The 27,463-nt window shown below is 46.0% G+C and overlaps 1 protein-coding gene across 2 annotated transcripts in view; it reads left to right on the forward strand.

Annotated features, from left to right (window-relative positions):
• Nucleotides 1-27,273, forward strand: part of LOC142924582 (uncharacterized) — a 135,213-nt gene extending 107,940 nt beyond the window's left edge. The window contains exon 11 of one of the 2 annotated variants that reach the window (XM_076067086.1): nucleotides 17,488-27,273. In XM_076067086.1, coding sequence (XP_075923201.1) covers nucleotides 17,488-17,568 — 81 coding nt within the window. In that variant the 3' untranslated portion in view covers nucleotides 17,569-27,273. Of the gene's footprint in view, nucleotides 1-17,484 lie in introns of both variants that reach the window. The other variant, XM_076067085.1, reaches the window with a different exon arrangement.
• Nucleotides 27,274-27,463: the final 190 nt, after the last annotated feature.

Here is a 27,463-nt window from a genome sequence, read left to right on the forward strand (position 1 = left end):
GCTGTATCGCCATTCAGAGCGGAAAAAAAAACCATCCCAATTGCCTCGGGTGATATTTGCAAAAATATTGACCATTAATGCTCTTATCCGTTTTCTATCCATTGTCGGATTAAGGCATCCCTATATCATTGCCATGCCTCAAAGCCCCCGTGATGCGAAAATCCACCTCCATTCTGCACTTAAACTGTTCTCGTTGCTCCATCTCCGGGGTGGGTGTCCCCCCCAGGCGTGGTGTCTCTCCGCTAACTTCATTTCCGTCATGAGTCTCGTCCGCTGGGAATCGTCCTTTCTTGCCATGTGTCCAGCGTCAAGCCCACATTTCTTAACAAGTCACAAAGTGATTTCCTGCTCAACTGAGCATTGGAGGCATTGGTCATTTCCTGTTCGCAGCACCACCCCCCCCCCCCCCCCAAAGGCAGTCATTGGTGGAAAGTTCACATCCTATTGCCAGAGGTGTCTATCTATAGGACAACTGCTGTCGACTTCCCCACAGAGTGGTACTAATTTTATTCACCCCAGAGGGGTTATGGGCTGAGTCAACACCCGACCGGGATTCAAACTCCAAACCTTCCGGTTGCGAGCTGCCCGCTCTGCCGCTGAACCACCTGGCGTTTCTTAACAGTCGCTATAATTTAATATTAACTGTCGTCTTGAACGTACAAGTACGCTTGCAAAAGATAATACAATGTCACTTGTCTACGACGTGCAAAAACAAAGCCCAGTTTATCATTGTATCAATCAATGTCAGTTTGTTTGACTTGAACCGAGACTGGGATGTGTTTTTTCGCGAGTGTGCGTGTGTTGGATTTGTAGTTTGTTTTTCACAGCTGCGGTCTGCGAGTAATCCCACTGCGATGTGCTGCTAGCCACCACAATTTGATCCCTCGCTCACAGATGGCAATTAACATTCATAGCTGCCATAAGCACTGCACTCAGTGGTTCTGCGGTAAGGCAGATATCAGCACTGGTGAAAGTCGCCACACTCACCCAGGTGGCCTCCACTGTACTGATGAGTCGCAATAATAGTGAAAACCTGTCTACAGTTCTCTCTGCCTCACTGCTACCTGTCATTCCGTCACATTTGCGAAGATTTATTTTCTGGTGACCAAAGACAAGGGGACTGCGATGCAGTTTTGCAGGAACTGTTGATGCTTTTTATGCGAAATGTATTGCGCCGAGTACTTTTTGTGCAGGTTTCTGCGTGTTGTTTGAAACTTCTGGTGGTAGTCGCACCCAATCAATATCACATCAGCCTTGCAAAACATTATTTTACGCCGACACTTTAACAAGGCTAACAGTGGACACCTATGCATTTCGTGGCTTTGTATATATCATGTTACGGTTAATAATTGAAGCATTTTGACAGTGTCGGTTGAATTAGATTGCGTGGCTTTGAGTGTAAATTCTTGCTGCAGGAATGGCACCTTAAGTGAATGTGTTCTTGCCTTCATTACACCCGATCATTTTAACGGTGACACTTTAAGATAAATATAACCACACTGGGCTGACTGCATGAGTTTTCAGGAACGTATTTTTTTCTGCGGAAGAATTATTATTAAATTCTGAACATCACAAAAGCTTAAGATCTCCGATGAAACTGACGTGGAAATTACAGCGAAACACGTGCCTTTCCCAACCATAATCTCCAAACAATTCAGACAGAACCGCTCCAATTGTGTACTTGCTGAATTTCAGCCGTGCAATTGTATTTATTCTTTTGATTTCAGTTTTTATAAATTTAACTTCACCGGACGGTTTGTCGTTTTTTTAATGAGGGTTCTGAGAATTGTGTCCGTACCGATGGGACAACAGGCAAGGGCCGTGAGCACATTTGTTTCCTTGAGCGTGCTGGAAGACATGGTGGCCGCCGTCTTATTTTCCGGTTGTCAGGACAACGTGTGGCAGGTGGTGGCAAGCAGGCCCGGAGAGAATTCAAGGGTTCTTGTCTGGTCGGAGGTGTCGATGTGGCCATAGTGCAGAGCTGCTACGTGGTGCCGCGTGGTGCCGTGTGGTGCCGCGTGGTGCCGTGTGGTGCTACGTGGTGCCGCGTGGTGACGATTGCTGGAACTCGTATCTCCCGTGGCATTTGGTGGTGGTGGTGGTGTTCGGTGTAATCTGGCAGAGTGATTATTATTATTTGGATGAGCAGCTACATCATGGGACCTCCTTTTCCAGTATCAAAATATGATAATAGGTTTTCCCCTTTTTCCTGGCAACAAAACAGGTGTTAAGATGTTAAAACACCAAACTGAAACCTTTTACAAGGAATCATGTCTGCATTAACCACAACACTTGTGGTCAGAATGCAAACAAAAAACATACTCTGATAATATATGATGCATTGTCTTTGAAACTGATTGCTCCACACTAGAAACAGCTTTATTTCGAGCCTCGTCTCAAACGGCGTTCGACCAGAGGACGCCAAAAGGCGTACAGCCCAAAGACAATGCCACTATCAGGGTAATGAGGGCTCGGGGTGAGCATCTACATCATGGGACCTCCTTTGCCAGTACCAAAATATGAGAATAGGTTTTTCCCCTTTTTTTTGTTGCCAGAAAAAAGGGGCAAACCTATTCTCATTATTGGGATGTACGTCCATTGCCACGAGTGAGTGTTGTGGTATGTGGAGGGAAACTGGGGAACCCGGAGAAACACCAGTGTCCCCAAGGGGGTGACACCTCGCCATTGCCACCTCCGGGCCACCTCGCGGCCCCACGGCCAGCTTCTCAAGGCTGACAAGGTCGGCCACATTCAGGGTGATTTAGTCATCGAGTCTGCTGGTGTGCCTTAGAACCTGGTGATGTGGTCACGACAGTCTTTCGTTTCTTGGTATTTCACGAGGGGGTGTGGTGTATTGCAGTCGTGGTGGTGGTGTTGTAGTAGGTTGTGGTCTTTGTGTGTTGGCAGTGTATGTCGGTGTGTTGTAGTGGTGGTAATGTGCGATTATATTGTCCGGCAGTGTGGAGTGTATAGTAGGGGTTCTGGTATACAGGAGGTCGTGGGTTGGATCCCGACCCTGATGCCTCTATATTTGGAGTTTGCGTGTTCTCCCCGTGGTCGCGTACATTTTTCTCTAGGTCCTCCGGTTTTTCCCTCCACATTTAGAAACATACATTTCGAGTATTTGGCTCTTGCTATAAATTTCCACGTGATAAGCTACTTCGCTGAGCTACAATTTGTGGCCAGGTCACTTTTGAAAAAGAGCTATCTAGCTTAGTGGGCCTTACCTGGTGAGATCAAAATAGTTTAGTTTAGGTAGGTGGTGTTGTGTCCTGGTGTGTTGGATTGTCGTAGCGATGGTGTGTGGTAGGTCCTCACCCTGGTGGGATTGGAGAAAGACAAATATGGCAGGTTTGTATTACCGTAGACAGAGATAAAGCACACTGGAGCCAAATGCAGCAGAATCTTTATTACATCAACCAACAACTGAGCCGATGATTAATCATGGGTCTGAGCCAGCAGTGCAATGCTTTGTTGTATCAGTATTTCATGTTATAAGGCTGTAAATTACTATCGATCAGATGTATAATTAATTGCAGGCGCGGTGGGTAATATGTTGTACATATGTTGAACTTCTTTCACGCCATATGTAGTCAACCGTGCCAATAATGGTTAATTAAATGTGGAAGCTAATAGTTTATTGTCATGAACCTTCTCCTTGAATCGGCTGGGAGCCCGTTGAGAATCATTGTCTCTGTTGCACGGGGAAACTCATGGCCATAAGGGCTAAAGCGCCACAGCTACCTCAAAACACTTACCGGTACATCGCAAACGAGAACAGCTGCGGCTCTTACATGGTAACAAAGAGGGAATAAAACAATGAGTGATTTGCCACGTTAATTTAACAGGAGCCGACTCTTTTATTTTGTTTCTTATGGCATTGGCTCACACTTTTGCCTGCTCTTGCAAATTTACGTCGCCGGGGTGTGTAACGATGACGTTGCATCAAACAGCGGGCTTGATTCAATCGCGACGGGAATTACCCCGGCCGCTCACGGAAATTAAACCGTGGCGTCCATGCCACCTGGCCCCGCGGTGAATGTGCAGATCGCTACGCAGCTCGGCTGGATACGCCAATAGACGCACGCGCATGGAGGAGATTGTTAGATCGGGAAAGCCGCAACTGGTGGACATGTTTAAAGGAAGATGCAGCCCAACAAAAGGAAACGTCCCTTAACTTGCAGAAACCTCAGCTGAATGTCGTGGGTTGTCTGACGTAGCTATGCACCTTCATGAATATGATTATTTAAAAAAAAACACGCTAGCTTTGGTGACATAGCTGCACTTATGTCATTTCAACGTTAATGGGAGTGATGTTACAGTCACTTTGCTAGGGCACGCTTGACTCCGATTATAAAGTCTTTATAGCTCATTAGCAAAATGTCAAATTGATGTCAGTCAGCTCATGACACGCAGCTTGGCTCTACGTCTATACAGTAAGATATTTATTTTTGGGTTCTATTTTTTTAAAGAATGCTGAAGTTTTACAATCTCCTGGAAAGGTCAAACACGGTGTGTACATGTCATTTGCTTTAGGTGCAAGAAGAAACAGGGGAGCAGCCAGATGGGAATATGATCAGCATATAGAATATCACGCATGAAGATTTTGTTCTTCAGAAGCAATTTAATTCCACAGAAACCAGGAGGAACCTTTTGCAAAGCGCAGCATTTACCGTGGCCGCTGACAAGTACAAAGTCATAATACGGATTTTTTACTACGGAGACGCAGCCACTGTGCGTCTGCTTTAGGTTACACCGACATCAGGCTAATTTCTTTGCCACACGGTAAATTCTCTCAACACAACCTTCTCGGATCTGCTCACAATTTCGCTCTGTGGGACTCGGTGAATCCCAGGGTAAACTGGAAAATGTTATAGCTTTAGCAGAGCAGTTTCCTCCGACGGCATCATCCATTGCTGGGTTTAGTTCATATAGGGGTCTTTATCTTAGTCACAACAGAGGCACGCAACTCTTCTTCTTCAAAGGCTCGTTAAAAATAACTGCTGGGAATGGCCAGGCCGATTGTTCATGACCGGTAGATTAAAGGGAGGTACAATCCAAAAAAATCAAATGGCTCCTCTCTTGTAGACAAGTACCAATGCTTTGTGTGTCCTGGGCCATCTGACACATACGTTTGGAGCTTCGTTCTTGAGAAAAGAGTAAGGATGTGCCACCATACCTCGCTCAAATTACATTATGGCACGGGAATTTATTCGAGTCCCAAAACGAAGTTTCACATTCATAGCAGACATTGCATTGCACACAACCCAGGTATACAAAATAGCAGCTGTTTATTTTTGTTTCTGTTGTATATTCCTGTAAACCCTCGTTTAAGAAGACATAGGTTAGGTTTCAGGTCATTATAACATTCAGCCAATGGTATCCTATGTTTTAGCCCTGTTTGTGTTCCGTCTGTCTGAGATATAATTCAATAGGAGAATAGTGATACTCACAATCGTTTTGATTGTGAGTTCAAATCTCATCTTGGGTCAAATTAACTTCATCTCCATCATCATCTCAGTATAATTTACAAGCATTACGCTGCAAAGCGCTAATCTGTTTCTGGTTTTATGGCCCTCATTTTTATTTCGATTTGCCAGTGGCGTTTCCCGTTATTTGTCGACGCTCTCCTATAATTGTGCACATGAGAGCGTAAAGTATAAGGCTGTTGAACATTTTCTTTTTGTGAGGTCGTGGGTCATTCAGGACATTGACCAATTGACCGAGTATTTCCCTTTCAATCCTTGTTTTCTGAAAAACTCTTTGTCGATGCATGGCGGTGCAATGCAGTTTGCCGACTTCGGTTCAAATTGACTTGCCGGCGGACTTTCGTGGATCGGCTAAATTACTGACTGATTCCGCGTGATCACGAACAATGCTTAAGTGTGACGGTTAGCTCTCTGGACTTGCACTGCAGCTGTCACTGGTGCAATCTCCTGGCTACGGCAGATGAAACGGTGGAAGATATTTACGAAGCTCCATTTAATGGGTGCGCTCCAGTCGGCTCATCAAGCAGGTCGTGTGCGGCGGGGTCGCGTGTGGATACTCGCAACCCTTTGAAGACGCCCGGCCCGCGTGGAGGAGTAGGCCATTTTGCCAGCCATGGTTTGAGCTGGGCTGAACCTTCACCTTGTCCCCCCTAATTGGTGGTAACGTTGAAAGCATCACTGCACCTCATATTGGCGCGGTTGGCTGCGTACGGTGAGAAAGAAGTTCGCCGCACATACATACCTGGCTACGCTTGGAAGTTCCGTTTAATCAAGGGGGGGGCTGAGGATCTCAGCGGTGCGGACTGAGTGGTCTTCTAACACAGGACTCGGCCTCCCCCTGCCCCCTGTGCCACCTCGGTGCATTGTGAAACCTCATTCCACACGGGGAGGTGGCTTGTGCACGAGGCTTCACGTCCAGGCATGCCTGGCTTGCACAGTGGGGGCCCGTGTATCGTCGATGGGGGGGGGGGGGGTGGGGAGCGGGGGGGGGCTATGTGTGTGGGGGGGTGTGGGGTCGCACGGGCATGTTGAGCATCGTTGAGGATATGAAAAAGGAGGTTTTGACAAGTTGGCAAAAAAAATCCGTAGAATCAGCTCACTTATTGCTCCAAGTCTTCGATCTTTCTCAGCTGCTTGTAAAAATGCCTGCCGTGAATTGGATGAGTAACCGCAGAACTGAAGTTATTGTGCGCGTATGCGAGAGAGATGTCTACTTTTGGCACGGAAACAACCCAGAATAAATGTTTTTCAATAAACCAATTGCAACCAAGAAGTAACTCTATGTTTCGGGTAGTTTATTGTTTATGATGCAGTGACATCGGGGGTGTCACTGTGTAATGCCGGCCCTCGAGAGGCTCGGTGAGCACTGAGTGGCACCACGCTTGGCGTGCAGTGCCGACCCCTACAGGATGCGGTGTGAGAGTGTCGGCCATGAATGGGGTTCATGTAGGCCATGGCACTCTGGTTGACCCTAGAAGGCACGTGACGGGCAAAGTCTACACAGGGGCCCCAAGTGGGGGGGGGGGCTAGGGGTGGTCACGTGTCGGGGCAAGATCCTGCTCGAGGGTTCTAGAAGGTAAGGTGGTCGTGGCGAAGGGCGGAGCCAGTCACGACCAGTGAGGATATAAGCCGGGTCCCCCAGAGGGGCCCGGGGTTCAGCGTTGCTCTTGTCATCCTGAAGATCGACGTTCTACGTTCTGCGTCCGAGAAGAGTCGCGGACACGTGGACCTGGGCCCAAGCCAGGGGTGCGGTCCGTTGTTAGCTACTCCCAGTGTGATTAGTGTAGTGTAGCCTGGTGGTCCACCACCACAGGTTGTTATCTGGTGAAGGGGCAGTTACCCCTTTGTGTTGCTATCAATACATGTGTTGCCTCCAAAGAGTACGTCTGCGACTAAGTTGAATCCACTTCAATAATATTGGTCACCGCCACCAAACACCTTTATATAATCTTGACTTGAAGCTTTCGCTACTGCAGGAATTCATACTCTTTGGGTCTTTCGGTTAAGTCGCGTAGATAGAAAAATAATACGTGACTTGACCTTTATATAACACAAAACTCGAAATAATCCTTGCATCATTATGCGATTTAACGTTGAATTAAGATCCCATATCGTAAAGTGTGGTTCCTTGCCTATAAGATGGGGCACTTCACCAGCAGTGAATGATTCAAGCAAGCCTGGCTGCTGATGAAACACCCGATATGGAAACTGGCTCGGGAGTTTTCTTGCCTCGCAACAATACTGCTGAGGTGGTGCGGTCTGATGGGTTGTGTAATACATACTGATATTATTATTGTGTTTTTTTACGTAGACAAACGGATATGGGAAGGGGAGACACTTTCTGCTTATTGATTTTGCGTCTTTATCTTGCAAATTTTGTAATCAATAAACGTGAGGGCACTTTGCGTAAAAAGGCATTTACATGAATGCATAACACTTAGGATATACAAAAATGCAAGACGTTTAGTTTCAAACATAAATAAATGAACCCTATACAATATAATTGAACACTAACACAGTTTATATTGTAATCAAGACGATAACGTAAACATACTTAAAACAAGTTAACTTGTGGACTGGTGTGATTATATTTATTAAGCCATTGCACCGCTGAGCCTCAGTCAGTATCTAAATCAACATACGTTTGAAGAAAAAGAAACGTGTTTTAAGAAACGGTTTGTTTTAAGCTGTCTTACTAATAGTTCATGGGTCAGTGGGTTTCCAGTGTCAATGGCTTGTTCAACGTCTTAATTACGCATGGGCTGCTCTTGAGTGTGGATATTGTTTTCAGCGATCACTGTGTGGCTGATAAAGATGCAGCCCCTGCAATTATTAGCTCTTTGCCACTGCTGGTGGAAAGGCCTCCACGAGGGGAATCTCGAGAGCCCCTCCAGTGGCCCACTCTACTAAGCCTTTGTGGCTGTACTTAAATAAACACGTTACGATTTGGGGAGTCATCTTGAAACCTTCGGCCTTCAATGAAATTATTGTCCTCATCACCACCACCACCACAATAGTGCAATGCATTCTTGATTATGCCACCATGCTAACACGGGCGGACCTTTGCCCGGCCGCGAACAGGGAATGGCCATCGCGGTGATTTACGAGTCTGATTCGCGAGCCGCTCGTAAAGCACGTGGAGGTCAGCGTGTGCATCTCTGTACTTTCTCTCCTTGGCGTCGCGGACATGTCGTCGTGCAGCATGTCCCCCGACAAGCTTCTCTTTTTTTTCTCTCTCTCTCTCTCTCACTTAGACAAGTTTCCATTTATCATGTGGGTGCCCTCATCGTTTTTCCACCCATTAATTACACAGCCTTTCCGCTTGTGTTCCTGGCACTGGAGCCTTGCTCTGCTCGGACTCCGTCTGACTCTTCGTGCTCTGAGCTCTCCCTCTCTCTCTCTCCCCCCACCAGCTCTGCATTCCTCAGTGATGCTCCTCAGCAGCCTCTGCTGATGTTGAGTTATTCTTCGTGCCTGCTTCCATATGGGGGCCCCATTGTTGATTTCCTTGCCAGTGGTGGCACTGGGCATGAACAAACGACGCAAACTCTTTGGACCCCAGACAAATCAAGGGACCCCGGATTTATGGCAAAAAGAGTGGGGGGGGGGGTGCACCAAATATCAACGTAAATTAAAATTCTAATCAACATTAAAACGCGAACTAATCTATATTTTATCCGTATCTTGTCAGTATCGCTCTTCTCCCATCATTTTCTCCCGTCTACATCTCTCACATTTCACTACTTCACTCTCGTCTGTGTCTCTCTTTTCTCATCTGGCTTTCGTATTAATGTCCATTTTGCCCAGGGCACAAACCTTGAGAACATTGCCAATACTCCGCTGATCTCACTGTAACATTGTAAATACTCTGCGGATCTAACTTTATTGGAAGCATATTTCTGCCAATGGAGACTCCGACCAAATCCTTCCAAAATCACCACAAGTGCTTCCCACTTCTTTTGTTCTTTCGGTAAAGTCATGTAGGTATAAAATAAAATAAATCACGACGTTTCACACGCAACACAAGCGTCCGTCCGTCATCAGGTGGGAAAGCAAAGAGTATGGATTCCTGCAGCCACGAAAGCTTCAAATCAAGATCGCTTCCCACTTGAATAGTCATGCAGCAGATGCCACCCTAGATATGTGTCCTTCTGTGGTAGCACAGTGCACTATGACTCCACTCCGAGATGTCTCGGGGTTATCATGGATAAAAGCCTGACGTTCAAGCCTCACCTGAAACATTTGTGAAAAGACCAAATACGTAATCGCCCTGCTACAGTAACTTTCAGGATTGCCCTGGTGCACCTCAGCCGATGTGCTGCGAACTTCCGCCCTCTCACTGATGTACTCAGTGCAGAGTCATTGTGCTCCAGCCTCGCCCGGAAGCTCGTGCACAAAACTGGTAGATGCACATTTATAACGCAGCGTGCATCATAACCAGAACACTGAAACCGATACCAATCCCCTGGTGCCCTGTTTGGCGAACATTATGCCACCAAATATGCGCAGAGACGTGCAAACTGCAAGGGAGTTTACATGTTTTCGTGCCAACGACAGCCACCTACCCATCATCAACCAAGACCTCAGCAATGTTCCTCGCTGCCGACTCAAGTTCCGCTTCCCCTTCTGGGATCACGCTGCTGTCACAATCCTAGAATCTCGCCCGGATCCGGAAGAACGCTGGCAAACAGAGTGAAACACTGCGGAAGGCCAGAATAAACACCTCGCTCTAGACCCAAACATCCCATCTCCTGGCTTTGACATCGCATCTCCTGCCTTTGACGTACCTTAAGATACACCAACAGACTCACGTCCACATCTTCTTCATGAATGAAAAATGAAAGCCAAGCCACAGTGTGATTGGCCATGCAACCCAAGCTATGGGACTACATCATAAACCACTGGAGTCTGCGCTCCTTCAACGGAGGAATATCAAAACTACACAATCTCTCCTGAAGCCCCCTCGTGGCTAGCAGATGCCAACATTGGCATTTAGCTCCTAAACATATTGCCATCATACGCAAGAACAGAATATAATTCTCTGATCTCCCCCACGGCTCTATCTTTGTATTTCTCTCAATTCACTAGATCTCCATCGCTTGCCTCTATCTCTTCTGTCATCTCTCACCACTTTGCAAACGGAAAGGGCGACCCACCGAAAATGATTCCTGTGCCGGGTCCCCAGTGGGTTAGTCACCCGCCACTTGGCTTTCACCGACAGACCACGCAGGGCCTTCTCGCAACCGGCTCTCGGAGCTGGCAGTGGGAATTTGGCGAACGTGACAATGGCCGCAACGGGAGGGGCAAGTCGCCTTTCCGATGAGGAATCGGTACGGTGGGCGCCCGTGTGACGAGATTGGATTGGGAGTGATGATTGCCGCAGAGGCGGCGTTGAGGGTTAAACAGCCTCCAGTCCAATTGCGAGTTCCTCGGTCGCCGGGTGGTAGAGGTGCTGCTGTTTCGATCCAATCCCTTTGGCTCGTATATTTTACATTCCGCTCTTGTTTCAGCTAGAGGGTCTCCCCTTCTGATCGATATCCAATCCTATGCAGAGCACTCTTTGCAGTGCATTCACTAATTGGGTTTGCCTCGTGTGTTTGTCAGTAATGTGTTTGCTTATATGAGGACGATAAATATTAGTTGGTTTTCCCTTCTCTATACATTATTATTATTATCATTGGTGTTGTTATTCACTGGGTATGGGGACATGACAGATGCCTCGAGAGAATCTGCTGCGTCTTATGGCCAACCAAAATCCACAACGACGAACTGTGCAAGAAGACGGGTCGTCCTGATATCAAACAAGACGTCAAGCGATGACGACTCGGATGGCTCCGACATGTACTCAGGATGGACCAGGGACCGTCGACCAAAAATTGTCCCGAGGTGGACACCACCAGGGCAAAAAGGAAACCTGGCAGATGGAAGACCACGTGGCACAAGACACCGTGACGGTCGATCCGGCAGCAGCGATCAAACCTCTCTTGGAGCGAGGCTCAACACGTTGCCAAGGACGGGGAAGAGGTGGAGGGAACTCATTGCGGGCCTTGTGTCCCATAGGGGATGAAGAGGATTTAGCAACTAACTATGGGGACATGGGCACTTCTAATCCAGCGACGTAGAGGCAGGGTTCGTGGATTGTGCGGCAATAATGCTGATGCTTGACAATTAGCAGAGACAGACATTTGCCTGAGTATGCAGTACATAAAGTAGGTTGTAATCCGATCCGTGTGGACATTTAAGTGTGCTGCCATTATGCATGTGGATTTCATATATATACATGGCACAGTGGTATATGCCTACATCTCAAAATTCACAACAAAAGGCAGTGTTCAAACATGGCAAGCAATAACCCTCGTGGATGTGTAGTCTTGAGACTCGCTCGGACTTCCCTGAGATAATAGATTGCACTCGATTTTTTTTGTACACCGGTGACCCCTACCCTATACCCCAGTGTTGTTCAAAAGCTTCACCTACACTGTCCTGAAATCTAACTCGAGCTCAACAAAGTCTATAAGCCAAGCAGAGAATGTTTGCTCGAAGCCTCCACACTCTCTTATGCTCACCATTTGGCTTGCATAGTACTCCTTGAAAAAGTGATTTGCTTGCACAAGGCACCGGCTTGATTGATTCATTGGTGGATTGATTGATAATGAGGGTGAGTGGGCTATCACCTACTTAAACAAAGAACATTGATTGATTGCATAGCAGCTGCTGCTGCAGGGAAGAGTCACTGTTGGTCGTGGAGAAGGGCCTTCATTCTGAAAAGGTTGCAGGGCGCTTGGCTTTCATGTTAAAGATAAGATAACATCTTACATTAGTTATTCCCATCATGTATATTTGTTTTTGGGTGAGGCCACGTGAGTTTTATACCAAAATGGTCCCCTTTAACCGAAGGTGGTATTATTCATCCGTGTCACCTTATCTTGATTAAAGTCTGACCAATAAAGCTCCTCACCGGTGGCTTAAGACTGTTCACGACTGAGTTTCACATTAAACGTTCGATGGTTCGCTCAATTTGCTTTGAGCGTCATCGGGTAATGAACTCGGATCGCAGCTGAAATGTGGATCATTGTATCGGCTACGAAAAAACTTGGTTTGTTATTTTTTTTGCAAGGTCATCCTTCATTGCCTGCGAGCATTCATTTTACTCGTTCTCCTACCGGCTTTGCAATGCGTTTACTTTATGAGCAACCTCTATGCGCAAAAAAACAACGGTGCATTTACCGATAAAAAAACTTTTTTTCTTAACAGATGCCCATTGCAGCGCTTGTATTAATGAGATCCTCTCCGCTGTCTCTGGGGGGGGGGGGGTGGCCACCATGGAGACGTTGAGTGATGAAATGAGGTCACACGTGCAAGCGAGGTACGCCGCTCGCAGCGCTGCACAAACAGACGCAGGAGGAAGACGTCCGTTTGGCATCGCTGGCAGAATAGTCCGGCTGGCGATTTGGGGTTCTTGAATCATCGCTCGGGTAATAGACGCACAGGGACGATGTAACAATAGCCAGCGACTGTTTACGGACACATTCTCTCACTGCCGTTAACATGCACGTGCGGTGCGATAGCAGTTCAACATGCATGTGCATACAACACGTTACGCTCGGCTTTTACAACACGTTACGCTCGGCTTTTATGCGCAATAATAAAAGGTAAATTTGTAGATATGGGTGTCTGTTGGATATGTTTAGCATACTTACCAACATGCTACAAACTTGCAATTTGGCCTGTGGGTTGCTCCCATACTGTACACAATGTAAAAAGTATAAAAATAGACTTGTGTATTTTTTTTTGGGGGGGGGGTGGGGGTGAAATGACCATGAAGTGTGTGGCGTCAACCTGCAGCAAAAACTCTCCAACGCTGAGCTCTGACGTCATGACATGTGCACAGCTTCTGCTGTCTGCAATTTCTACGTGAACGCGACTATTTTCAGCTCTCCACGTCATTCTGTTACCGAGTTGCCAAAATCGACCTTACGTAGAAGTGGGTTAAGGTTGCATTTCCTTGAGTGAAAAAACATCCGATTTAGTTAAATTTATTTGTTTCGGCTTTTTTTTTCTTGCTTACAAGCATCACATTTTTTTCTGGGTTTTTTTCAGTGAAATTTAAGGGAATGTTAAATTGATCCAAGGCAAGAATCTAAGTCCTGGGCGAGCACAATATAAAAAAGTATAAAAAAATAAACTTTTGTATTTTGGGGGGCGGGAGGGGGGAAATGACCATTAAGTGTGTGGCATCAACCCGCAACACACCTCAGTTAAGCGGTCTGCAATGCTTACTCCTACCATACGGCTCTTCGTGCGACTTAGTTCTAGAGCTGTTAACAGCGTGCCGGGAGACTTTAGGTGGCGCCTCACTCCATGGTCACCTCCACGTGTTGTTTTTCGGGTAAAGCAAAGAGCCATGCAACATCATCATCATCATCTATATTCGTTCATTGAATAAACTTGAAGCTAGGACTAAACTATTAATTTCCGCGCGAAGAACGGGTACAACTGCTAGTGCGCAATAAAAGTGAATTTCTACGTGATGCAACCGTTAATTTTTCAAAAATTCGTGGCGGCGCAGTTAAAATTAAATACTGCACGTGGTGACACCAAATGAGATGCTTTATGGACACTGCACGTGGTGACACCAAATGAGATGCTTTATGGACACTGCACATGGTGACACACCAAATGAGATGCTTCATGGACACTGCACGTAGTGACACACCAAATGAGATGCTTTATGGACACTGCACGTGGTGACACCAAATGAGATGCTTTATGGACACTGCACGTGGTGACACCAAATGAGATGCTTTATGAACACTGCACGTGGTGACAGCAAATGAGATGCTTTATGGACACTGCACGTGGTGACACCAAATGAGATGCTTTATGGACACTGCACGTGGTGGCACCAAATGGGATGCTTTATGGACACTGCACGTAGTGACACCAAATGAGATGCTTCATGGACACTGCACGTAGTGACACCAAATGAGATGCTTTATGGACACTGCACGTGGTGACACCAAATGAGATGCTTCATGGACACTGCACGTGGTGACACCAAATGGGATGCTTTATGGACACTGCACGTAGTGACACACCAAATGAGATGCTTTATGGACACTGCACGTGGTGACACACCAAATTAGATGCTTTATGGACACTGCACGTGGTGACACACCAGCCTAGATTATGAACGAGGGATTTCCACCGCACGGAGCTGGGCATCGCTAATTATTTCTTATTATAACTGTGTTGGTGCCAACCTAATGATGAACAGCGAACATTCGGAGTGACGTGCAGCAGACCCTGTGGTTGAGTCTCGGGTGTTATCTGTGGCACGGCCGAAACAGCGCCCTTAACCACCGCGTGGAGGTTAGCCAAACACCGTGCGCTTCGTATCAATTCCTGAAGCAGCATGCTGCCTCTCGGGCCGCGGTCGCTGCAAGTGATCGGGCAAACTATTCGCTACGCGATGATGATGCTTTTATCGGAGCGCTCGGAATCGATGCCACGCTGTTCATGTTCACCATCAGAAACGGCCAGAATGGGGGGGGGGGGGGGGTGGGGGCTGCTTACGCGCGTGTGTGTATCTGTGCACACGCATCTGTGTGCGTGTGAACGTGCGTGTGGGGAATGGGAGTTTAGTGCGATGCACTGTGTACCCGGGTTCCGGCTCACGGCCAACGCCAGTGACGAATATCTGGACCAGCCCTGGGCCTCCCCTAGATCGCCTCTGCGTCAAATGAGTTCCTAGTGCGGTGTGCTGGCCACCCCCCCCCCCCCCCCTCGTATGCCGTGCGGGCCTTCATTGCTACTTGCCAACAGCACTTGCCTCAAAAGCTCCTGTGGGATTATATATATTATTTGTGTGTGTAAACGTGTGCGTGCACGTTTTTCCATTATTTTTGTTTGTATTCTACATGTGGCGCTGAGTAAAAAGTAGAAAAGTTAATTAAAGGTAAATATTTTAACACAGACTAGACTAACTACGGATTAAAAAAAAAAAATTTGAGAACCTGTCCGGCCAGTGATGTTTGTGCCATTCCTCATCGAGTATTTTTGAGGACTACTCTTAGATTCGCACAGATTGACAACCTACTTGCTGTACTGCCATCAATGCCGTTCTCATGATCCACCAATCCCACCACCTCGTCCCTGGATCACAAAGTGCATGCTAGTACAATGAACGGTGCCATGCGAGCGTTAGTACGCTCGTCGAACTCTCCATTATTTTATAGATTGCGAACTTTACCAGCCTTGCATCTGGCACGGAAGAGAGAGCAACAAAATAAACGAATGCCCTGAACCTTCTTCAAAGTCTTACCACTTGTGGCGAGGCCTGCTTAAAGCATCGTCTTGGCTGCTCCTCCTCAGCCTCCTCTCCTCCTCCCACGAGGAGGAGGTCACGGGGGGGGGCGGGGGGGGCTTGCTTTTCCAAAGCTGAGTCAACAGCAGGGAGGAGCCGTGCTCAGGAACCCAGACCCAGCGAGCGACGGACGCAACAGACGAGTGGAATGAAACGTGGGAATGAGATTTTAATTCAAAGCGAATGTCGTGCAAACAATAAACCTTAAAGCAGCCCCTGGCCGAGCGGCAACTGGTTATTTTATGGCTGCCTCTAACAATGGCTTCTAAAGATCACCTGTATAAAGTTATCTTTTTTTATGTTAACTAAATGGCGTGATCTTTTGTAAATATATCCCAGGGCTAGTCCTGTTTCTCCACACATTTTAAACAGTGTTTATGTTCAATGGAGTAGGGCCATTGCCCAAAACGTCATCTGTTATTAATGTATTCTTACAAGGCCGCAGTGTTATGATGACTGTTTTAATTCTTTGTTTGTTATATAAAGTGGAGCACTGCATAGAAACACCCTCCACTAACCACTGCGCGAGGTGCGATTTTTGCACATCCGATTATCACGGTTGGCTACGTGCGGTGGGATCTAAGTTGAACTTACACGCCAAAAGAGTACACGCCAAAAGAGTGCACAGTGGTTAGCGCACTACGCTATGAACCCGGCTACCTGAGTACGATTCCTGGCCGTGCCTAACATCGGTGGTGACTGATGTCCGAATCTGCCTTTGGCCCTCACTGCACAAACCCACACTGACCGGCGTGGTGAAGTATGGTCAAACAACTACCATCAGCGGCACGGTACGGGGGGACGCGCATCCAACAATGGGTTGAGAAGGGGCTGTAAATGACTTTTTTCGCTTCGTTATAATGCCCGATATTTTTTTTGTTACATGTTTTATTACAAGTTGTTCTTGTTTTGACTTCACGAAAATCAAATGTGGTGTCCGCTGACTTGCACGTGTCATTTAAAGTCAACATTGCCGTCCACCCACATTGCTCCTTTCGACGGTGACCTGCAATCGCAGAACGTAACTAAAATGGACTGAACCGATATCCGAAGGTGGTCGACACCCACATGAATTCATTGTTTCGGCGTTTTGTTTCTTGATTTTAAGTTGCCTTTCCGTTCAGTCACGAGCTCTCATTCAAAATAAATATGAACGCATATACAAATCTCGGTTTTTGTTTTTGTTCGCGCGATTTAAACATCGCACGCGTGATTACGTTGATTTTTGTTTCAGAATGTGTTTTTGTTCATTGGATGTCTTATCACATTTAGTATTTATATTATACAAGGTGAAAGTTGTAACTGACCCACACAACTTTGAGATGATGGTAAGTAGTGAAACTACTCCGTCGACTTCAGCCCCGGAGCAGCCAACATTTGCCCAAGTCTCATTTCAACTTAAATTCATCTCGTATATTTTGGAAAACGTTTACACGTGAAATAGGACCCCTTTACAATGAAAAAAGGCCTCAACTGCCTCGTATGTTTTGCCCTTTTTGAAAGGCACTCTTTTTTTTTGCTGTAAAAATGTAAGCACTTGCAACCTATTTTAAACCTTAATGCCTTTGCTTCGCGGTGTCTCTGTGTCAACCTCGACCCCCCCCCCCCCTCTCTCTCTCTGTTTTGCAGCAGAAGGCCTGGGCCGGTTGGCTGCCTCTGATGGCCATGGTGGTTGGCATTGCGGTGTCCGTCCTCTACCCAACCATGGAGTGACGGTGTTCGGAGCTTCCTCGCTCGCTCGCACAAAGAGACTCCCAGGCGCTTGGGCTGATCTGCACGGTTGCCCCATTGTCGCCACTCCCCCCGCGAGGATCTTTCTACGGATCGCATGCCGATACCTGGAGGATCACATGGGAGCTGGTGGTGGTCGATACGGAGGTGGCGGCGAGTCGCCTCTTGTAGCCTTTGTGGATCGAGGTCCGTGGGATCCGGAGCTAGGGATGAGTGGTACGATAGTGATGGAGGGGACAACCTGTGGATTTCAATAGAAAAGATCTGGGCAATCATCCTGAACACCGGGCCTCTGGAAGAGCATCACTGACGGTCATATCAGAAGATGCACTTCCTTCACAGCCCCGTCATATTTATGCCATTATATGTGTGGCTTTGATGGCTGCATTGTTACACTTGTGCGTGAGTGCGTGTGTACGTGTGTTTTATTGGACTGACCTAGTGCCATTGGTGAACAGATGTACATATGCTAAGGACGACGGGATGTTGTTGCTAGTCGCAGAGGGCAACACAAATTGTGTTGCTTGTGCCGCAGTGACAATACGTGCAGGTGTACGTGTGTATGTCGGACCCATTCAGGTTACCCGTGTGCTGCAGTGTTGCTGCAGATTTCGGGCACCGGGATGATGTCCGAGGTGAGCTTTGGTTAGCCCTGGTGAACTTAATGTTGCAACTGATCACGTGAGGGTTCTAATGGCGCACTACAGACAGCAGCAACGGGGGGGGGGGGGGGGGGAGAAGCATCGACATTGGCATCCAGGGCTCTGACGTTCTGAAAGCCTCCAGCTTGCTGGCATTGAACGTCAACTTCTACGGCAAAAGCACAAACTATTTTGTACAAACTTTACCTATTTGTTAGTTATCATTCACCGAGTTACGTTGCATCGTACAATACGTCGGGGAATGATTCACATTTTCTGAATGCTATTTAAATAAAATGAATACAAATATACACTTTTATAACATTTAAGGCTTAATGGGCATTTGTGCGCATGGATATTATATATATAAGCAATGGCTTTGCATTGGAAAATCTTGTGCTCAAAGCAGCAGTGGTGAATGGCAAATCGCTGGGAAAAAAAAAGTTCAAATAATGGCATTGTGAGGGCAGCTTTGTACCTGTAGCGCTCTTCTCTGCAAATGTCTCTCACCGTTACCCGGTGAACCCTAGCTTCTCTATCAGATACGCCACACGTTGTTGAAGCTGAAATGCATTGAATTGTGTTCGGATTGCAAGTTTGCCGGAGGTTGGAGAGAAGTTGAGATGGTGTCGTATGGCGCATGCATATCGAATGTTTTAAATGGCTTTGGCCCACTGTTGATTAGTCTCTTGCGAGAGTAATTATTTAAATCCCCATTGTAGGATTTCCCATATACCATTTCTCCCGACTCGCCACAAAATATGTCTGCAAATTTACCACTTTACCTCCATCGAATACAAATGAAGTCATTGCGTGGTGCCTGCACCAGATGATTGCTATGGAGAACACTGATTAATTTGAATCGGTGCTGTGTACATCATATGGGTTACACACACATGTAAACAATATCTCCAACTTAGTTTGGATCAATGCTGTACAGCACGCAGGAGGACTTGTATAGCAACCATGTGCACCATGTGCACTTGGAAACGATAGCTGTCTCACTGAATGGAGGTAGATTCCCAGTAAACATGACATTTGGGCATATGTTGGCATGCGGTTGGAACTGTTCGGCCAACATAGGCCCAATGTTTACTGGGTTGGTAAAGTTGGAAAGACGCACCATGGTGGGTTTAGAGAAATCGAGTTCATGAAACCCCGTTCGAAGCGAAGGATTGACTCTTACTGGTTTATCCGTACATTTGGTTTTGTTGACCTGACAGTCCTACGAAATGCCTTGTTGCAAAGTTTCACTCATGGTTCACAAAATTAAAAAGAAAAATGCCCCACGCACAGTGCTGTGAGGCGCAGTCTGTAAGGGCGAGAGCGTGGCGCCCACCCAGCCTGTTGTGCGCGTTTCCACGGCTGAGGTTTTCACGGTTTGTGCACTGTAAGTCTCCGCTGTGTTTTTGGGTCGTACCACCCGGAGAAAAAACGTCGGGCACCATGCCGAACAACGCGCGGCACAACCCGAAAACACATCGAAGAGTTGCTCTCAACGTTCTGTCCCCCCTTTCCCAGGCCTGATTTTCATGCTCAGCTCCTCAAGCTCCCGTTGATGTATTACACAGCAATTGCTTTTGATGGGGTATAGTAGCAAAGTATTTCCTCCGGCCTTAAGAACGCTTACCAAGTTGTGATGTAATGTCTTAATCAGAGGGTGGGAGGAATTATTGAACAATAGAGGTCAATTTTGCAGCCCAAGGAAATAAAAGTTATTGCCCTGTGATGAAAAAGCAGTCATGATTTGTTCTCTAACACCCTTAAGGCACAGTTTGAAGTTAATTCTTATGGAGGTCAGGGAAGTGCATTCACATACTGGTTGCCATTTTATTTTTTTGCCTAGCAACTGACCATGCATGTTGCATAGGATATATTATTGAACATGAATACAGTGATACGAATGATCATTCAAATTAAATCCACTGGTAATAACAACTCTAAATGAGTTATTTAAAAACACAATAAACCATACACTTATTATATCTATGTACGTTACACAAGATTAACGAAAACATTTATTTGTGCATATAAAATCATATGCAGATTAGGGGCACTGGAAAAAAAAACTAGCATATTTAAATGTGGCCTATATTCTGTTAATGTTTCTCTTGATGATTTTTCAAAGGTTGCTTTCATTTGCATTAAATATGGACTGCTTAACATTGGCTTACAAAGCGCGTGGTTAGCATGTTTTGATCCATCCAATGTGGCCATTGGAGGGTGTTCGAGTTCTTGCTGCATATCATTACATATGCTAAACGATTGTACGAATTCTACGAAGCTGCTGCCTTCTCTCTTGGATGTGCTCATGGATTTGATAGTCTTGTTTGGCGGGGGCAGGGGGGTGTGCATAATTTGGTCAATATTTATTTAAGGACGCCAAATGGAAAAGCCGCTTTGATATTGCATATAAAATGTGGAATCGATATACGGGAGCAACTGAATTTACCATAGGTCATCGCTTAAAAGACGAGCATTGTGGGTATTGTCAGCCTTTGTAAGGGACGGCTATTTGTGATTCAATAGAAAGGGCCTCGAGTGTGTTGCTAAAGCGGGTGGATCTAAGCCTCTTTTTTTAATTAAAACGACCGCCTTTCAGTGACCACATTCTGTTGAACTTGCTACAGTATGTGGGGCTCGATTTCCATGTTGGTGAAAGACCGCCTGTTTTTTTTGGTTGTCAAATAGTGGGCAAAAAAGCGGCCCCTTTTCTAAGGGAAAAAGTGGTACTTTTTGTCCCAAAACCAGGTGAAAAAGTCCTGGGAATCAAGCCCCTTATGACTCAATGAACGAGGCATGTAAAGTTTGACATGAGAACGTGCTTGATTACACGGGCTTTCTAAGCCATTCATTGGCCCTGCACTTGAGAGCGGTTCCGGTTGCGTGTGGTTGAGGAAACCTGTGAGAACGGCTCCATGGTTCCTCCATTTGTACCTTGATTGTGTCGCAGGTGGTACACTGCGGCTGTTCGAATGCAGACATTTCTCAAGGTTACACAATATTCGGGGACGCTGTCGTATTTGCAGTGGTTTGCACACTGGATTTTGCAATCCAGAGGTCACCGATTCAATCTCCGAGCGTGGCAGTTGAAACAATGGGCAGGTTTCTTCATTTCCCTGCATGCCCGCATCTCTATTCATCCATCAGCATTAGTGGATACACCACAGTGAGTTGCTCGACAATGTCGCGTTTGGTGGGATAAAGTGTAGGTACTGGCCAGCATAGAATAGTAGGCTAATATATCCTCCAGAGGGGCTCCTCAAGAACTCCATCTGGTGGAGGCCGTTACGCTTAGCGGTGGCGTGAGCGAGATATTTCCAGGGCTGCACTTTGACCTTTTACACGCATTTTATCTTAGACGTGTTCCAAAAGTGGAGTCGTGAAAAACACGTGACGTTGAAAATCGGTCACAAAATCAAGTGTGTGAAAATTCAAACGGCAGTTGCCCTGTCCTACATTTGTGCATCGGCCTTTCGTATGCAGAAACATTGAAGGGAAAATAAATGTGTGTTTCGTCAATTTACTTTCCCATAAACCTCATTGCCAGCTGGTCTTTTAAGTTCAACTCCCAGATTGCATTTACCCTTGACCTCACGATGGCATTCATGTGCAACTGATATTGAATTAATTAGCAATGTCGTTGGAGCTAACGAGTGGAGAAGATGGTAAAGGGGAGAATGTAAGAATTACAAAGAAGGATGTTGAAATGCATAGCCCTGTATTTTGACCTTTCGCACCGTACGTAGCCAACCATGCTAATCGGAGGTGCCTGTAGAGTTACTGTGACACTTGAGTTTTTTTATCCTCTTTCTGGCTAACCGCTTTTTTTTCTGATCCATATGTCCTCTGGACCCACACTCTTAACCGGGCCATGGTGTTCCCATAAATCCACCGCTAGTTGCTTCAGTACAAGTTAACGTGTTTCAAAGTAATCTCTAGCCTGGCGTTTGTACTCACACCGCCACTGACAGGGAAAGTCGTACATTTGACACGCTGAAAGTGGTTATGAAGCCGTCGGGGAGTGAGTGTCAATGGTTTCTGGAAATACAATATAACCTTGGAGCCTACTTTTCACTCTGATTCACGTCACGAGGACAAGCTGTGCCATTCTAAGAGATGGACTGTAATGTAGAAATGCATTAAATCTCACTTTGTTCACAAAATCCAGTAAAAAAAAATATATAATCTTCAAGCACTGTTTGTCAAACACTGTTCTGTGTTGAGAGCGGTAGTGTTGGCACGGTTAGCACGCTGCACTACGAACCCGACGACCAGAGTTCGATTCCTGCTCGTGGCCACCACCGGTGATCATTATCTGAACCAGTCATGGGCCTTCCCTAGGTCCACTCAGCCTCAAATGAGTTCCCGGTGCTATGTGTAAACATAGCTACTCTGGAGACAAAGGCGGCCGGGCGTGGTGCTGTCCACCCGCCCCCTCGTGTGCCGTGCCGGCCTTCATAGGTGACCGGTAACAGCACTTCCTTCAACGGTCTGTTCAGGCTATACGGGGGATCTTTGTGCTGAGAGCCATACTTCACCTGTGCTTCAACAACGAGTAACGTAGGGGGGTTGTCACCACTGGCATTGAGCAGGGTTTGGTGGTGGACATTGGTGTGTGTGTGCGCTCTGGTGCCTTTCCACAGCAAGTTACGCGCAGTCTGAAAACTGAGGTTCAAGTCAAGAACAAACGTGCTCATTAACAAATAATACACATTTTATGTTCAAGACACAGATGCGTGTAGTTAAAAATTTCATTCGGAGTCTGCAATAAATTTCATTGCAAACAAATCGTTTTGGATATAACCGAGCCCAACACTTTTTATGAACACACATGATGATTCAGAGGATTGCAGGAGAAGGGGGTGATCCGTAATACGAGGCCGCTCTGCCCGTGGTCGTGCGGTGGCAATTTTCGGCACGCCGGCGCCGTTCTCCGCTTCGGGGACAACGCGCCAGCATCTCGCATTCCGCACTCCGCAGAGGGCAGTGGAGCGTGGTTTACTCACGCGCAGGTGCCGCGTCGCGATCACTGCGTTCGCTGGGCTTAACGGTTGGGCCGTAATTGGTGGGTGGGTTGCTGCGAAAAAAGTTGGTGATGTGCAGGAATTCGCCCTGTCCCCGCGGTGCGGGAGAATGGAATTGGCGTTCGCGTCGCATTTGCGAGCGGCGGAGCATCGCTTTGCAGGTATGCCACAGATCTGGCCGTGCATGGTACTGGGATTAACGCACCGGACAATGTTGTACTGTTTCCTGAAATATACAACGTAATGTATTTCTGTGCGCGTGTGTGTGCGCGCGTGTGCATTTGTGTGCGGGTACATATTAGCATATAAAACGCTTGTGCATACTATAAATACATGTACATACTGTATAGAATGCAGACTGGCACACAGCTTCAGTATTGTACCGCTAATTGTATATGTGTAATGTATATAAGAGAGGCGGTTAAAACAATATCAAATGAATGGCATTCGGCAAGTAAATCCTCGGGCCGTGGTGTAGAGAAACCCATAGGAGCGTCTTCTGAAGTAGCTTTCTGATATTCGCGTGATGAGAGGTTTGGTGTTTTGTTGGATTTCCAGAAGAGATGCCATATGAATTTGTGACGTAACTCTTAGCGGCACATGTACAGCCCATGCATCAATATCGCACCCTGCCGCGGATTTGAAAGTGCGGGGCGTGGGGATTGTTTGACCATAGTTCACCGTGCTGGTCTCAAGGCGGGGAGCACAGACAGTGAGTGCACAGTACAACAATGAATGTTGCTGCACTGCCCTACGCTGCACACGCCGTATAGCTCCACAACGGCCTATAACAACCCATCACGCGTGGCGGTCACCCATGCATGCAATGTCCAGGCAAAACCCTGCTTGGCTTCTAAGGTCCAACAAGATCGGGTGCATTCTGGATGAGTCAATCATAGGTATCAGTGGTTTCTCGGGAACGGTGATGGAGAGGTAATCAAGTGGCTGAGGAAGTCGCAGCGCTAAGTTGATGGAGTGATCATTTTGACAGATGCGCATTGCACCTTTATAATAACAAGATAGAGACCACGGAGCTCACAATTACTGCTCAATTCATCTACGGGTGTCTCAAAAAGTACGTGTGGCGTCTTCTGTCACGGTAATTATATCTGCATAAACTTGCTGCGCTTTACATAGAAATTACTAAATAAAATATATATTTTGAATGCAATTTGAGCCGGAGGGTACATTCAGCATTTTGTAAAAGAATCAACATCTATTAGCCTCATTTATATTGTAATATAGAGATCTGAACTCCACAATTAAGTCATGCTGTGCATAAGTGTCAAAATGTGCCATGTACGTTTTTTTTAGGATGTGGTAGCACTGAGTATTTTAAATAGAGTATTTGGTTCTTTAGGTATAGTCACGTAGGTATAAAATACAATAAATCACGACGTTTCGATCGCAACACAAGCGGTCGTCCTCAGGCGGAATAAATATGTAGTTCAGCAGTGGAACTGCTGAATCTTGATCTGTTCAGCAGTGGAACTCTATATTACAGTGGAACTGCTGAACAGATCAAGATAAAAAATAATCTATTTGGCAACCAGAATGTACGACGGGCATTTCCAAAGCTGTGTTTGTTAACAAAGTAATGCATAAATAATAATGTGAATGTAACTTTGACCAACACACAACATAACTCACTGCCACGAGCATAGAAATGACTGCCACGAGGCACTTCCATCGGTGCTTTGGCCCTGACTAGCATCTGAACATCAATAATACATTTCGGCAAAAAGGCAGCAACAAAAACCCTAGGATGTCACACTTCAAAGACACCGAAAATAAATGAGTAATCACGTCATTACAGTGTTTTGAAGTGTGCAGCCTGTGTTGTTTATCCTTCATCACGGTGCCGCAAGTGTAATAACCTTAAGGGTACGTTTGAAATTTATCATCAAATCTCATTTTGTAGGTGGGTTACGGTGATGCCAAATTATTCCAATGCTGGGAGGCAGCTCGCAGGGATTTTGTGCCCACACACAAACATTTCCCAACTGCTATAAACGTACTAATTATATTTTACGCAGCTTCATAAGTTCCCCAGAGGCATGTCAGAATATTCCCATAGAAACATAATGAGTGTCCATTTTTTTGAATAGCTTTGTTCAATGTGTGTGTGTAATGGCTTGTAAATGTCAGACTGGGCCATTATTTTGACCAATTCTACGGGGAGTTATTTAGTTTGTTATGAAAATGGAAACGTTACATAAGCAACTTTGGGGGGCATTTGCAAAGTGTTTGCTTTACTTTTCCCTATTGTTTACAAAACCATGTCAATTGTCAGACATCCTCATCATCATGGAAATACAGTGATAGCTGTATCCATTCATCCCCCACGGTCACTGCGCGGACAGCTCTAGGTGTGTTCTACCTCCTCCTTGCCTGGCCCTCGCCCTCGGAGATCAGCTGGTTATAGCCCATCCAGTCTCTGACGTTGTGAAGCCAGTGACGACACACCAATCATCAGTCTTATCAATACAGTTTAGAGCCGTGACTGAATTGTACTTTGCAACATGTATCAATTTACATATACTACATATATATTACAACGTGCATACATTAATTACACATTTGTGGAGAATGTCAAATAAATGACCAGAGAATACACCTTTGAGTCACCCTTGAGAAAGAGCCGTGTTGCTCAATGGGTTATTTGCTCGCATAATAAACTTCAGATGCTTCGAGTAATCACTTTCCATATCTGCCCCGCTACACAAAAGATACACGAGTATTTTTACACATACCATCGGCCACAGTCTTCTGGGAGTGAATTTATACTTTATGCATCATTTGTTTAAAACAAGAAAACTCTAGACTGGTTTTCATATTCAGTGTCTCATCAGCAGTCAGGGTGGAACTGCCTTATGTTTGATCATTATTCGTATCATATTGTGTCTCAAGGTCCAACAGCATTGTTTTGTTTTGAAATCAAATCAAGCATAGAAGATATGTGAAACTCATGCTGTTGCATGTGTTGTTTATTTCCATAAAGATGTATACTTTCGAACTGGGGAAGCTCTGGAGTTTTGTGAGACACTAATAACCCTTTGACTCTGAAATTTTTACTGTCTTTTATATTTTATGAAAGATCGCATTGTTAAGCATGTAGTTCTGAAGTCTGTCTCTTATTATCATATTGGTACAATAAAAAAACACGTACTTGGCTCTTCCTCTGTAGAATAGCAGCATACTGCAAAGGCTCTCAGATTTCAGGCTACACCATCCACTGCAGCCCATTTTTCCAATCTCAAAAATCGAACTCTCTATGGACTTTGCGCATCATTACTCCCTATTCATATTGAATGATACCGGATGACATGGAAACATTGAACCATGAGGAGTGGGGACTGAAGTTTGATGATACCAGGCAGTGTGCCGAATTAGAAAATATATATTTTCGAGGGAAGCCAAACAAGTAGGCAGGGTCATTTTGGAATAAATATCTACCCACAGGGGAGTCACGTGGTTGGTAAATGGTTGTGGTGGATCACTGGTGGTGGGTTAAAGTGTGGGCATAACTCCATATATTTTATTTCAAAGAGTAGTCTCGCTGCTTGTGATCAATGCTGAACAATCTACACACATGGCAGGGTATCGCGACATGCGTGCACCGCTGGGCATTTCGTTGTGTGAAATTATTTACAGATCCGAACACGGGCGTGCTTTGGAAAAAGGCCGATGCATGACACGAGTGGTCGTGTGCGGTTGCTGACGTGTGTAAGGAACGGGCATATTATCAAAGTGGCTTTGCAGTCTGGCAGGCTGAAATCGCGTGTTGCCTTATGGGTTGGTCTGTGTTGCAACGCTTCTTGTTTGACGGCGCTTGAATGTCCGCGGCGATAATCCTGGGATTGTAAGCGCCTTCAGGCTTCGTTGAGATGCATCAAGACTCCAGCATAATTTGCCAATCCTTTATTATTGTCCGTTTGGCCTGTTGTTGATGCCCATGTATGTATCGTGCGAATCAATGTCAAAATAAACCCATTGGTTATTGTTATCATTCGTGACAACGGCATAAACCACTTCGTCTTTTCAGTGTAAGTCCCTATGGCAGATAGTGTACGTCAGTGTTCATTCTCATAGTATTATTATTACTACTACTACTACGCTTGTTTACTCCGGAAAGCGTCGCGTGTTTCTAAATGTGGAGGAGAGAAACACCGGAGGACCTGGAGAAAAATCCACAACAACCACGTTTAG

This window comes from Petromyzon marinus, chromosome 14 (assembly GCF_048934315.1).
Source record: "Petromyzon marinus isolate PM22_M1 ecotype Great Lakes invasive population chromosome 14, UKy_Petmar_22M1.pri1.0, whole genome shotgun sequence".
NCBI lineage: Eukaryota > Metazoa > Chordata > Hyperoartia > Petromyzontiformes > Petromyzontidae > Petromyzon > Petromyzon marinus.